The sequence below is a fragment of the Echeneis naucrates genome, chromosome 16, assembly GCF_900963305.1.
Source record: "Echeneis naucrates chromosome 16, fEcheNa1.1, whole genome shotgun sequence".
NCBI lineage: Eukaryota > Metazoa > Chordata > Actinopteri > Carangiformes > Echeneidae > Echeneis > Echeneis naucrates.
In genome coordinates, this window is record NC_042526.1 from 23,916,654 (window position 1) to 23,930,801 (window position 14,148).

Here is a 14,148-nt window from a genome sequence, read left to right on the forward strand (position 1 = left end):
GATCAGGGGTATTTGGAGCCAAGACAACACCCTGAACAGGATGTTGCTCCTCAGATCATTCCTGAAGCATTGTAGCAGTGAGATGGGGACTGTGTCCATGAAGGGCTGGACTTGGTGCTGAGGTAAGGTAAGGGACAAATCTGACCATCCGCACCATTTGAAAGAGAACCTGACCCATTAGACCAGACCACCTTCTTCCATCACTCATTTGTCCAGAGCTGCAGCGTTGGACATGGTCACATTCAGTCGTCTTCACATCACAGTTTGGTGCCAAAGAAAGTCCCTTTCATCACATATCCAACCCACTGACATACACCCTGGTAACCAGGTAAGGAATCTTATTCATGAACTGATGAGTGTAGTTTACAGTTCCTTCTCAGGCCACTCCATCTGCCTATGAGGTTCATGTCATATGACTGAAAACTCCTGAACAGCTTTAGTTTTTGGCAGCTGCACTCTCCGAAGTCAAGATCGAAGTTTTAAATCTCAGCTTTAAATTGCACAGTGGTGGTCGAAGGTATGTTTAGGGGCACTGTTGGGTGACACAGTGTGAACGTTTTATTTGATATGCTGTTCAGGTGTCTGGGTACCAGTGAGGTCTCTACAGAGAAGGATTAGCTCCAGTTTTAACTCCACTAGGCGGACACTGGAAAATGAGAGCAGTAAACATACAGCTCTGTCAGTGGTACCGCTTATCAGCCTCAATCTGAGGTGACTTTATATAAAGTCAACAAAAGATTAAGGCCAGGAAGGGACTATCTGCCTCTTGTCTTTTAGTCCGGGGATTAGTGACACAGCGTGAGTGCTTGACTTTAGATTTGCAATGCACTGTTGCTGCTTGTTGTAGGGAAAGAGCCTGGGTGCTTATACAAGGCTCCAAGCAGAAGGGGCCTCTTGGTGCCAGAGACGAAGCCGGTTTGCAACTCATATGTCGTAAGTGACAGGATACCAGTAAACTTCCACACTTCCCTGTCTCAGAAGTCCAAGTGGTGGCTCCTGAGCTCATGTGTCAGCTATTATAGGTTTGTTGACACATGTATTTGTTTCCGTAACACAGTATCGTTGTGCTCTTTGCAGATAACAGTCTCTGTACGTGCAATCATCTGGTGCGTTGCATTGTAAGAATATATCTAAAAACAGAAAAGATGAAACAATAAACCAAAGAACATTTCATAAAATACAAGTGAACATAATTTTTGGAAATCAAGCTGTGGAGTAGTTTTCTGATGTGCATCCTCCCAGTAAGGGACGTTAACTCCACAGAACATGTGGATTCTATAATGTTGTTTGTTGCTGCAGATTTAAACACTAAACAGGCTGAGGAGATTTTCTCCTTCACAAGGACACAAGAAAGTTTAAAAGCACATTGTCCATCCTGGTTCTGAAAATAGACGTGTAGATGAGCTGGCCTGGAGCCAGCCATGAGCTGTACTGTGGTGTGAGCTGAGCTGGTTGGAGATTAACGCCTGAGTCACCCCCCCCACTTCCTATGACTACTGGCCCTACACTTTCATTTCCCCAAATCCTCCATCATCATTGCGCCACCGCTTTTCATTTCATATCAGCTTCAGACCAGCTGCCAGGCGACCTGAAAGCCTTTGGTTTGGTTTCTGTTTTGTCTTGTTCCCTCGGCGTCTGTCTTCAGAACACCAATCCCTTTAATTAAAGTCCTGTCCAACCCAAAGCAAAAAACTAAATCTGCCAAATACAATTTGCATACAACAAAATGGTTTGGTTTCCAAGGGGAAACAAGGAAACAGAAAAAAAAAAAAAAAAACAAACAGCAAACACTCATTTAGATATCAACTTTATTGTTTTTGCCCCCCCGCCCCAAAACAAAAATTCCCAGAGTATACAAGTGCGGATTGTCACTGAATGGCTGCTAACTAGTCACCGGAAAAAGAAAAAAAAATCTTTAAACTACCACAATGAATGTTAGAGAAATATAGATACATAAAAACATACCTCTGAAAAATTCAAATGGTGACATTTCCTAACAGCTTATAGTCAGGGCTCAATCAGTATCAATGAAGACTCATCATCTGAATACATGCAGAAGAGAAAGAAAGAAGGAAAAAGCCCCCACCCTGTCCCAACCACCGTGTTTGTCTGAGGTGCAAAGTATGGCTGGCAATGGGGGGGAATGTAGGTTAATATTGCTTTACATACCACACCAGCTATAAAGGAGCTGAGTTTTAAAAGCAAGATGAGTGACTGCAGACACAGAACGGATTCTTTGGCGTTTTTGTTACAAAAACAAACAAAAAAAAAATTAAAATAAACCTGTGCAGGATTCCTCCTGCGTTTTAACTAATTGCATATATGTCAATCCCCTGAAGTGCTCTGACTCTGGTTGTACCCTAAGAGGTGATTAGCTCACATGGCATGGGACTGAATCCACAGAGGATAAAGAAAAAATGTTAAATGAACACATTCCTCAATAAGACTTAAGAGTTAAAAACATCAACATTGCACTCTCCTCTTTTAGGCACAATCGAGCGTTCAGCCGGTGCAAGCCGGGCAGAACTGACCGACCGCAGGGCCCGGTGAAACTAAACCAGCCCCAGTTTGTGCCTGAAATTTCTGACCATCCTGGGTAAGAAATCCAGCCTCAATACAAAGAAGCAACTTAAGTGCTTTTAAATGACCGTCTGGGTTTCTCTAAGATCAGTGAAGTAAAGGGAGCTTTAACCTGACCAACTCACACCTGCAGCTGTTCAGCTTATTATCCTTGATAAAAGAGCCTTTGTTTCTGCGTGTTACGTACGTCCTCTTCTCCAGAGCATCAATAACTCACTTTGGAGTCACTGTGGGAGAGAGGGCGGTGCAAGGGTCGTAGCACACACGTGCACACGCACACGCATCTTAACTGTGACACATCTGGAGAGACTTGCAGCATATTTCCACCTTCATGGTAAGATTGTTTTGGGACAGATGAGGAAAAATAAAAATAAAACACAAGTGAGTGAAGTGCAGGAATGAAATGTTGACATGGTTCAGAAAGACGTGCAAAGAAATGTTTACATGAGCTTTAATGGTAAATGTAACAGATCAGGCTTTCACCCATGTAGATTATAAAGCAAAATAATAATAATGTTTTTATAAACTATACCAAATCCATAATTCCCTCTTTTAGGCCTCTACCAACACAGATTCCATGGTATACATCACACAAAGATAAAGCAAAGTCTCTTTTCTTATAAAAAGGTAGAAGTTGTCAGATGAGAGATATGCTAAATTTTAAAGTAAAACCTCCTCCTCAAAGTCTAACAGCTGTTTGAGGAACCGCCAAGCTGGAAGAAAACAAAGCCCAAATCTCACAGTGCATGTGACAAGTTAGTTGAGCCTTCTCAGTTTCCCTTTTCCCCCCTCCGTCTGCAGATATCCACAGGGCAGGGAAGAGGGGGAAGGTGGGCGTGTCTGTGAAAGTCCTAACCTCAAAAATCTCCAGGATTCACAAGTCTGTTAAAACGAAGCACGGAGCCTCCCAGTAAGTGATGAAGGCTCACTGAGGGGGAGGAGCGACAGCTGAGGCGGGTTCGATCGCTTGAATGAGTGAAAGGTAGAGGGGTGTGTTCCTTTTGGGGGAGGGCGGGGAGGAGGGTGGGTGAGGGAGGTGTCAGGAGATCATGTGTCACTCCTCGTCCGAGCTGCTGTTGTCCAGAGAGTAAACCATGAAGGCCAGATCTGGCCGGGCCGGTACCATGGGGTTCCCCGGCTTCACCATCTCAAAGCCAATGTAAAGGAACGTCTTGATAATGGACACTGGGGAGGAAACAGGAAGGAGTATGCTCAGTGGTTCTACTGGGATCACATGACCAAAACAACCAGGCTTATTCATATTCGTGTACATACATGTCTGGCTTGGCAACCCAGCATAACAGGGTTGGGTTATTGACCTAATTACGATAAAGTGATCCTGTGCTAGTCTATGAAATGATGTTTAGGACACCTGGAATACAGAGGAGACACAAGCGAGTCCAGTCTTTCCAGACTTGAACCTGTTAGCTGTGAACCTTTCCGGTATTTCAAAGTAAACAAGGCTTTGTGTAAATGTGCAGAGATGTTCTAAGACAGTTTCACATGCATGTGGAGTTTGTTTCATGTATTTTAATATTCTTGTCAAGTTTATGTGTCCCCTGGTTGCAAGACGAGAGTCAGGAGTCATTAGAACTGTAGGCGTTCTGCTTCTAGTCTTTGTGCTACGTCACAGGAGACAACAGTGATGTCGGCCCGGAGGCTCTATTAACTGGTTATTCCAGCCATGCTTTATATTCCAGAAATATCCACCATGTACCCGGTAACAAGTACTTTTAGTTTGAAGTCAACACAAAAAAAAAAAAAAGAAACACTTACTTCGATCTTCTCTGTTTTTATGGAACCACAGGAACACATAGTTAACTTTGAGCTTCTCCTCTGCAAATTCGAGCAGAGCAGTTAGCCTGAGGAAGACATGAACACACAGAGAGAGTCGGTTGGTGATGACGCAGAGGTTTTCTCTCTTTACATAAGCACTGCAACTTTACATAATAATGCAGTGGCAGCTGTGAAGCTGGCTGCTCACTGGACCGTATGTGGCCACAGCAGGAAAGGTTACTCTGTCCTGGCATCCATTACAGCCACACACAAAGCTACGCAATGAAAACAGAAACCTACACAGAGCCTCTAAGCTTTCAAAAACATGATGGTGACCACCCTTCGCATCCAGTTTAGATCCACATACTGAGGTTCTCTTAAACCTAGTACAAGATTTGATTTTATTAAAATTTTGTCACAGTTCATTCCTGATTTTATGGACTAACAAGTCATCCTAATATAAATGTCAAACACCGTGGCTAAAGCCAGGACTAAACTTTCCCTTAGTATCACATTTCCCCTGCTGGGCTTTAATGAAGGCTGGTAGAAATACAGCAGCTGTAGTGAGATGGACACCCAGTGGAAACTAAACAAATAAATCTCAAATTGTCTGTCAACATTTGGATTTCTCCTGTTGACTTGCACCTTTACGTTTCACACACTTTCTGCACAACACAGCTAAATAAACTATTCCCACAACACATCATCACATACTTGGATTTCTAAAGTTTCCTCAGGCATAGCATGCAGTGACGTTAGGTCAACCAGCAAGCAGGGGATGACCATTTGAGATTCAATATGGATCAATCTCCCCATTTGTTCCTGAGTGACAGCGTTAAATAACAGCCAGATTGGCATTTTATTTACTACCAACTAGACAATTGGTTTAACTTCCATGATATTTAGCGTACAAATTCTCAAGTTATAGCAAAAGAATGTTTCAAATTTATCCACCAAGCCAATCAACAATCCAAGTAATTCATCTTTAGAGGGAATATATGTGTCAAATTTGACAAACCTAAGGTATGAACAGTTGTTCTGCAGAGAAGCTCTTGATCATTTATAGAACTATGTTTGCCATTTAAATATACATCAGCATGGGGATCTCATTTCTATGGTGAAATGTCTGAACAGATCCTTACCCCTCCTTGCTGCCTTCCACCAGCGGCCCGCCAGGGATCTCCAGGAAAAGGCTGTCTTGAGATAAAGCCGTATCCCAGAAGGCCGAGCGTCGCTCACTCAGCTGGTAGTGGAAGTGGAGACAGGCGGCGCTCCCACTCAGTGAAGCGGCCCGCGTTACTGTTAACTTCTCATCCTGGAGTCAAACAGAGAGTATGTTGGTTTAATCGATTCAATTTTATTCTTCAGCACAAACACTAAGAATCATTTAACAGGAGTCAATATATAAAGCTCAGAGCGGACTACAGTCAGTCTAAAAACATGACTACTGACATTTTTCTGCATCCAAAAACAACAGGAAAGCAGTTACTAAATTGTTGTTTGGCGAGTTAAAGAAGCTTTCACCCAGTTTAAAGTCACAGATGCATCACATAATTCAAAATTAAATGATGTGTTAAAGGAACTCATCAATACCCAACAGTGGGGGTGGAGTGAAACATAGAAAGAGGATGTGGTTCTATTGTGTATCTTAAGAAGCAGCAGACAGATCCTGTACTGAAACCAATGAGTGGTGCAACACACTTCTGCTTTCATGAACACACTCGGCTACAAATCTTTTGTTCTGTATGTGGTTTGGCAGCAGGTGATGGCTGGGCATGAACGCTGTGTCTAATGTGTATCCTAATTGTGCAGCATTGTAACATTAATAGCTATTTTTTCATTTGATGGATATTGGCCAGACATCTCTGTTGTGTCTGATGCTGTCTTAGTCACACAACTATCCCGTAAATGTGGGTAAATACTGAAGCACGCAAATATGTTGGCAAGAGCGCATCTTCAAGAGTGATCTGCTAAACTGGTAACATCAGAATAGGTTTATTTTGTCCTCATCCGATGACAGATGAGGCCCTAATATGACAGTTCTGACTGATCTGTCTGATCCTAAATCTCTAATCCCCCCCGAGGACAGTCAGTCACATGTCTGGGGTACAACTGGACACGCACAAAGTTGCAAACACACACTGAGAGGAACACAACGGTATTGAAGCGCATGTTTACAAAAAGGAGAACATTTCACACGGTCCCTTCTGATGTGTCAGGGATGTCTGTATCTTTATAAACATCACATGAATAAATTAATAATATAAAATGTGAATGAATAGCACTTGTGCATTAAATCCACTGTGGGTGCAGACACTAAGTACAAGTTAGATTAGAATCAACTTTGCAAAATGAGGGGACAATTCGTTAGCAAGGTGTTCCCATGTGTGGGGTCAGAATGGTCGCTGAGGGATGACGCACTCGTCACAATGATCAAATCCTGCTTGCAGCAGACAGAACTACACGTGCCCAATCCACTTTTTACAGGAGCTCCTTATCACAGTTAATGGGCCTGAAATGATCTATCTGCTGTTTTCTGTGGCATTTTGTTTCACATGTTGCACATGTTGCAGATGGCTGTGTGCATGATTTTGACTGTGATGTCAAAGACGGTCACCTTATGTAGTAGCACGCCGAGAGAGTGATCCCTGACAGTCCCTCGCCCACCCGGGATCTTCAGCTGTGGGTGAGGGGCATCAGGAGCACCACAGAGGCCCTGGAGCCTGAGGGATGGAGCTGGGCAGCCGAGACCCCACTAACCAGGAACTGCAGGGAGGAAGTTGAATCAGTTAGTGTTTGAGATCATGTCTTGAATTTCATTTGTGCTGTACTTCGTGTAACTACAAATGATTCTTTTCTGCACACACTGTCTTAATCTTCTCAAAATTTAATATAATAGCCTCAAGCACTGCCAATGCAACATCTGCACAGTACCAACACCCAAATAGACTTTGTAATTCCAATCACTGACAATTTTGGTGAATAAAGTACAAATAAAAAGTCACAATATATCAGGATTGGAGATACATCATTGATGAAAAGTAAAATAAATTGAGTAAAGTCTTTGCTCAGTGCTGTTCTTAGGGCAGAATGGTACCATAAGGTTCTGTTTCACAGTGACTCTGCATTTCCTGACAAGCTTAAATGAAGAGCTGCATTCATTGTGATAATTACCGACTACGAGCTTGCCAAACTACATTGTGTGGATGCTGTTGGCTGCCTCCACAGCTGAGTCCATGCACCAATTCAGGATTAGGTCAGAATCACTGAAGCAATTTACCAGAAGTAATTTCTTCTTCACTTGAACTCTTAACTTGCATTCTTGGTAAAGAGTAAGGCAGCAATGGTTTTTATGAATGACTCTGCATTTTCTTTGCATGATGCATGAAAAGTGACAATGACACTCGAAGAGAGGAAGACGACCACTAGCAAGGGAATGTGATTATAAATAATACGAGGGCTGCAACCTACATTATCAAATGTCTGTCTTCTTCATGATGCTATGCGTTATGATGAATAACAGAAAAAAAGTAAAAAAAAATAAAGGTTTTGCTTAAGAATGACACGGAATAAAACAAAAAGTTGTTCATAAAACAAAAAATGTTAAATAATGGAACAATCATTCCAACTCTAAATATTCATATAGTTTATGTTTGCCCCTAAATAAGTTTTTAAAATGTCAGATCAAAAAGGAAATGCCCTCAACAAGCTTCTTAAACCGCAATTGGTTAAAAACAGGAAACGTAAGCAGGAGTTTTACCAAAACTCCAGAGTGCAACTACAATTCCAGTAGAACAGAAACTGAAAGACATTGTGTCTAATCCTGCTCTGTCCTGATGCAAAACGCTAAGGTGGTTTCCTCTGTGGCCAACAGCCAGCCAGGTTGGTGCACTTTTGGCAACATGCCTCACCTCTGCAGTATAGCAGATTGCCAGAGGGATGTAACTTCATTACACAGTTACAACTCGTTAGATCCAGTTATCCAATTTTCAAGTTTAATAGTTTTTCAATAGTTTATTAGTAGTAGTAGTAATAGTTGAGTCTTTTCATACCTACCCTGGAATTTTATTCCGGGTTAGGGAAGAATTACAGCCTATGATTTTTAGCAACATTTAGAGCACCCCTGCTGGGTTGAGCATGTGGTGGTAGGCATGCATCACCAACAAGCACATGATCTGTAAACACCTCTGCAAATAGCTTGTGAGGTTTGAGACATACATCTTTGGTGGTTTGAGTTACACTCGAGTATCTCAGACCAGCTAAGATGGCAGCTGGCCAATGGCTCTGACAGGCCTGGACTCGAGGGCTGAGGGATACTCATTTTGTGATTAGATGAGAAAATACCTGCCAATGACCAGATCTGTTTCTATTTTGCTCCGGCACCTTAACTGAAACCTAACACCTTTTATCATCCTTGTGTCTGAAACTGCATCAGTCAGACACACTTGTTTGTGAGCAAAGACGGATTTCTACAGAGTGATGTTCCACTGAAAAATATCAGCTGCAACAGCCTTTTTTGTGACAAGGAGGAGGTGTGCAGACGTTTCCCTGGCGACGTCACAGGTAACCTGGATGACCTGATCTCCATAGCTAGGAGCCAAGAGAGTGAGCAATGGAAAACAAAGCTCATTTTGCCCGGCTGCGTCATGTCACTGCAGTGACAAAAACGCAAACATCCCCCGTTTCTTCCGTTTCTTGGCTCTTAACTATTAAGACGCAACCCATGAACTGATGAAATACCAAGTGGAGAAAACTTTAACCTTATGATTTCTCATTCAAATAGAAGCCATTTCTGGAGCTTGCCCTACAGCTTGAGCTGGTACTGTGATGGAAAAAGTATGCTAACCCATTACTCCAGTACGACTAGTTCCCACAATTAGCCCATTAATCACACAAAGGTAAAACTTATCTGCAAGTTAAAGACATTGTTTGTAATGCTAATTTTTCAAGGTTCTCAAATGTGACAGTTTGCCCCTTTTCAATATTCAATGGCCTTGACTTTTGCCTATTAAAAGTAGGAAAATGGTGGTTGTAGCTTGAAGGTAAATGCTTAAAATGCATGTAAGAAGAGTATTTGAGTACTTCTACATCCCACAACTGAAGAACAATGCATGAAATTATGCAGTCAACAGACCTTGAACACACTCATCAGTACAGTATGTCATTACGTGCATGTCAACAGTGCCCTGTTATACCAGTCCAGACAGCCAAGTTCTCTCTTCATCAATACAACAGAAATAAAACCAATACTGACTGTATGTGGGGCACAGGCAGAGGAAGAGATGAACATGCTCGCCAAGATGTCAAGACCTGCTTCTCTTTTTCCACATTTGCCTACGGAGACAGACAGAAGTGCCTGCCCTTGGTAGAAATGCCAGCTTGTTTTGAAAGACAACACTCTGACATTTCAGCCACGCTCTAAGTAACCCATCCCACCCTCCTGTCCAATAGCACCACTCCAGCTGGAGGGCTGCAAGCCTTCAGCTCACCAATAGGTCACGATGTCACCCTGAAAACAGAATATAGGTTACATCTTTAAAGAGGGTCAATTTGATGGATGAAACAGACTCTGTACTAATGTGAAGGCCAAGCACGCTCACAAGCCTGGGCTGTATTATTAGTCCAGGGAGGGTTTAATCATCTGTGTGTGGCAGTGAGAGTTAAAATGCTAAGTGCGTCATTGTCTGATTCTGACAGGGAGGGTGAGGACGTGTGTATACAAGAGAGGTTTTGGTTTTTTTTGGATGGATGAACGCTTCCACTGCCAGTTAGCTCTTCCTGAGCAGTCAGTTGTTTTGAAAACCGTTTCAGGTGAATTGTTCGAGGGGATGAACGGCCCGGGTGGGCTGGCTGCTGATGCAGAGTTTGGCCATAAGCCAAGAAACACACAACTAAACCAAAACAGGAAGCGCTTTGGCAGTTCCTCCAAGAAAGCCAAAACACACCAAATGAACTTCTAATGCTGCATTTACCAGCTTAGTCATGAAAAAAGATTCAACCAAAATTGAGATTGTCAAGACAAAAAAGGTTACAGACCCCCCAAAAATAGGCATGAGGTGAAAATGGTTTAGGTTGGAGACATAAACAACACGTAGCTGCTCGCAGGAAAATAAACAAGAGAGTCTTAAGTCCTCCAACTTCTGAAAGTTTGGCAGAGCAGCTTGTCGAAAACGATGTTGAGACAGAAACAAGAAAAACTCACGTGCCCTGAAATCTGAGGGTGGACGGAACTAATCCCTGTTGACCCCCTGACTGAAATGGTACAAAACTCTACACGACTGGTCAGAGACACTGAGGACGACAAAAACAACTAAACAAGTGCACAAAAGGCAACATCCAACTGCAGCAGATTACTCAAATTAAACCTCCAAAATGTGTAAACAGGCCACAGTCATACAGAAAACAGCATTTAACACACACATTTGGCTTTTCAAAACTTGCTTGGGGCATCCAACACATGTACTCTTTTGATTTATTCCAGGTTATGTAAGAGCAAGCAAAGTTTCATAAGCTTGTGGCAACAAATAATGTCATGATAATTAATATGGGCCTGCATATCTATTGCCTGTTGTAAAAACATTAGCGTTTTGTTCAGCAGCAGAGTGGGCATGTGCAAACATCTGTGGCGACATTTGTGCACCAAATTAAACGTCTGCCTTACTGTATTTCAGCCGATGATACCACCAGCTGCTGGCGCAGTGGGACAGTATGCATAAACAGCTTGAGAGGAACTGAAAATACTGGTCACATACTGATAGTTATATTATTTCATTCTTTTCAATGCATTTCAATATGTCATTTTTGGCTTTAGTAAATTGTGTTTTTATTTATTTATAGTAAAAATGATGGGCAGCGTGGCAGCATTGTGCTTAGTGTTGTTGCCCCACACCAAGAAGGTTGCACGTTTGATTCCCAGGCCTTGGGCCTTTCTGTGTGGAGTTTGCATGTTCTCCCTGTGTCTGTGTGGGTTTCCTCCCATGTTTGGGTTAACTGGTGGCTCTAAATTGTCTGTAGGTCTGAGTGTGAATGTGAGTGGTTGTTGGTCTCTGTCTGTCTCTTTGTGTTTGTTCTGAGATGGCGACTTGTCCAGGGTGTACCCTGCCTTTGCCCAATATGAGCTGCGATTGGTTCCAGAACCGCACCGCAACCCCGAAACGAATAAGCAGTCAAAGATGAATAAATGAAGAATGAAAAAGACGACAAGCTGAAAAATAAAATGCATCTCAAAAAGTATCTCAATTTGTGTTTTGTCACTGCAAAGGATTGCATTTCTGGTGCAATGTCCTTATTTCAAGCTCGTCTGTTACTCACTATTCACGTGCACGCTAAAGTTGTGTATCAAAGCCTCACCTGCAGTCAGCTTTAAAAACCGTGCTTGACAGTTCCAGATAGAGGCTAAAATTGGTTGGCAGCATTAACATTTTGCTTTCACTATAGAAAATTAAACTAAATCTGAGATCAGTCTCTCAAAGAAAGTGTCACAGGCTACAAAATCATGACTGATGGCACCTCTGTTAACACACAGACAGACAGTGGGGGGGTTATGTAAGCAGCCTGATGTAGGCCAGTTGATGCCTTTAGCTGACAGGGCCATAACAAGTCAGAGAGCTAATATAGTTACTGCTCTGGCTCACAGTATCAATGGGCCACTCCCCTCTCCTCTCCGTATATCAGATGATAAACCCACAGAGGACAAAAACAGGGTTTATATTCCCGTTTCTGTGCAGAGCAGAACACAGAAAACACAGGCTACAACTTAACCCTGCAGTAACTCAGTAAAAATTATTATCTGTGTCCCACCTTTCATCACTTATCACATAAAATCTAGCTATCACACATGAAAAGAACACACTTACAACCACAGCAACTCCCATAAGACTGCCATGGTGATACCACAGGAGACCATTCAGTGCAAAATACAGCACAGCAGCATAAGGTCACAACAAAGTCACTACATGTGTTCATAGGGACGATGTGAAAAAGCAGATAAAAGGGTATGTCATAAGATGGGAAACTGCTGTAGGTATGACTTCAAGCAAATTATATTTTCAAAAGTCTTTAGATTATTTTTTATCAATTAAATAACATAGCTGCATCGTAGAATGTATATGATCATAAATGCAGTTGCAGTCTTTCCATATTCAATGTTTAAGAAATCTAAATTTCATATAACTTAAACGATCAGCGCACTAATTCATTTAAGTTTAAGTTATACAAGGTTTGTTTTCTCCAAACAAGTGTAGGATTACGTATTAATTAGTTATGCAATCAATTTGCAGAGCAAGTATACTGTTGCAAGTTACTCACACAAAAGGCATTAATCAAAGTAGGACGTCTGCAGTTTTATACTTGCATTTTGTGGTCAGAAGCTTTTCTCTGTTTATTATCTTTATAAGTCACATAAAAACATTAAAGCTTCCAGTGTGATACGTTTCTTACTCCTAACATGCATTTTATGGACTAAGCACTGAATTCAAACAACAGATCAACACAATGGCTAGCAGAAGGAACAGGTCTTACAGGGTCATAAACCAGACAGTGTGCTGGAGCTGGGCTTTCACAGCTGCAGCGACAATCCACGAGGAAGAAGTAAGCAAATATTTGGATTGTTGAATAATCATTGTTAAAATATGAGCTTTTCATGTAAGAATATTTTCAGTCTCTGAGTTAATGACGTTTGAGTACAGACCGAACACGGTCAACATAAATGTCAGCAGTGGTTTGTGTAGGTTCAACTTGTTTAGCTGTGTTGAACCTTTCTTCATGTGTAATTATAAATGGTGCCTGCTGCATTAGGCTTGGCCTCTGACCTCTGCAGAGCAATGGTTGTGTGACGTGTGTGTTTGTGCGGACGCACCGACCCAAACAAACAAAAAGCTGTTTCACATTAGGAAGTCCAGTCATGTTGTGTCATGTCTGTCAACCCTCCGCCGTTTTGCTGCTCTCTGGGAAACCTGAGCTGAAACTTTACGGAAACTTGTACCTATCAGCCTTTTCTCAGACACTTTGAGCTGAAACTTGTACCTATCAGCCTATTTTCAGACACTTTGAGCTGAAACTTGTACCTATCAGCCTATTCTCAGACACTTTGAGCTGAAACTTGTACCTATCAGCCTATTCTCAGACACTTTGAGCTGAAACTTTGGGGAAACTTGTACCTATCAGCCTATTTTCAGACACTTTGAGCTGAAGCTCTGCAGGCGCAGCCAACGTCCGCTGATGTTTCTAGAAGAAAGCAGCTCCTACCTTTCCTCGGTGTTCAGCATGACAGCTTCGAGGAAACACGGATCTTTACGTCCTTTTTCACAAGCGACAAAATGACTACTGAACAAAAACTGCAGAGAAAAGTTCACCATCCGTGAGTGGGGCTCAGACTCGGTGACAGAGAGTTTGAGAGGACGAGCGCTCCGGTCGGAAACAACACAGCAGCCGAACTGCGAGCTGCAGCCGCAGCTACGGCCTTTTAAAGCCCCGGCGGGGCATCATGGGTAATGACGTCACAGACAAGACAAGGAAGTAAACAAACTGATAAAACACTTAAACCTTTAGCTTTAGACAGATAGTTATTAATGGCAATGTAACATAACAAACTACAAACTACAAAGCATTGTATCAATCAGATAGAGACACAAAACGGATCACAATCTGAACCACAAAGATGCACAAAAAAGACACACAATTATGCAAAGCAGTAGAGACTCAAACTACTCAACAAATAGGCACACCCAGCCTCTACCCGCAAAGGGGGCAAGCCAAAGCCGCCTGCGTCTGGGTCCACCACTCCCAGACAAG

At 42.3% G+C, this 14,148-nt stretch overlaps 1 protein-coding gene across 1 annotated transcript; it reads right to left on the reverse strand.

Moving 5' to 3' along the window:
• Positions 1-3,014: 3,014 nt before the first annotated feature.
• Positions 3,015-13,780, reverse strand: oaz2a (ornithine decarboxylase antizyme 2a). The gene is given in 6 exon segments (XM_029523774.1): positions 3,015-3,765; positions 4,357-4,442; positions 5,499-5,671; positions 6,974-7,054; positions 7,056-7,122; positions 13,603-13,780. Coding segments are annotated over 6 exon segments (648 nt in total). The 5' UTR covers positions 13,713-13,780; the 3' UTR covers positions 3,015-3,634.
• Positions 13,781-14,148: the final 368 nt, after the last annotated feature.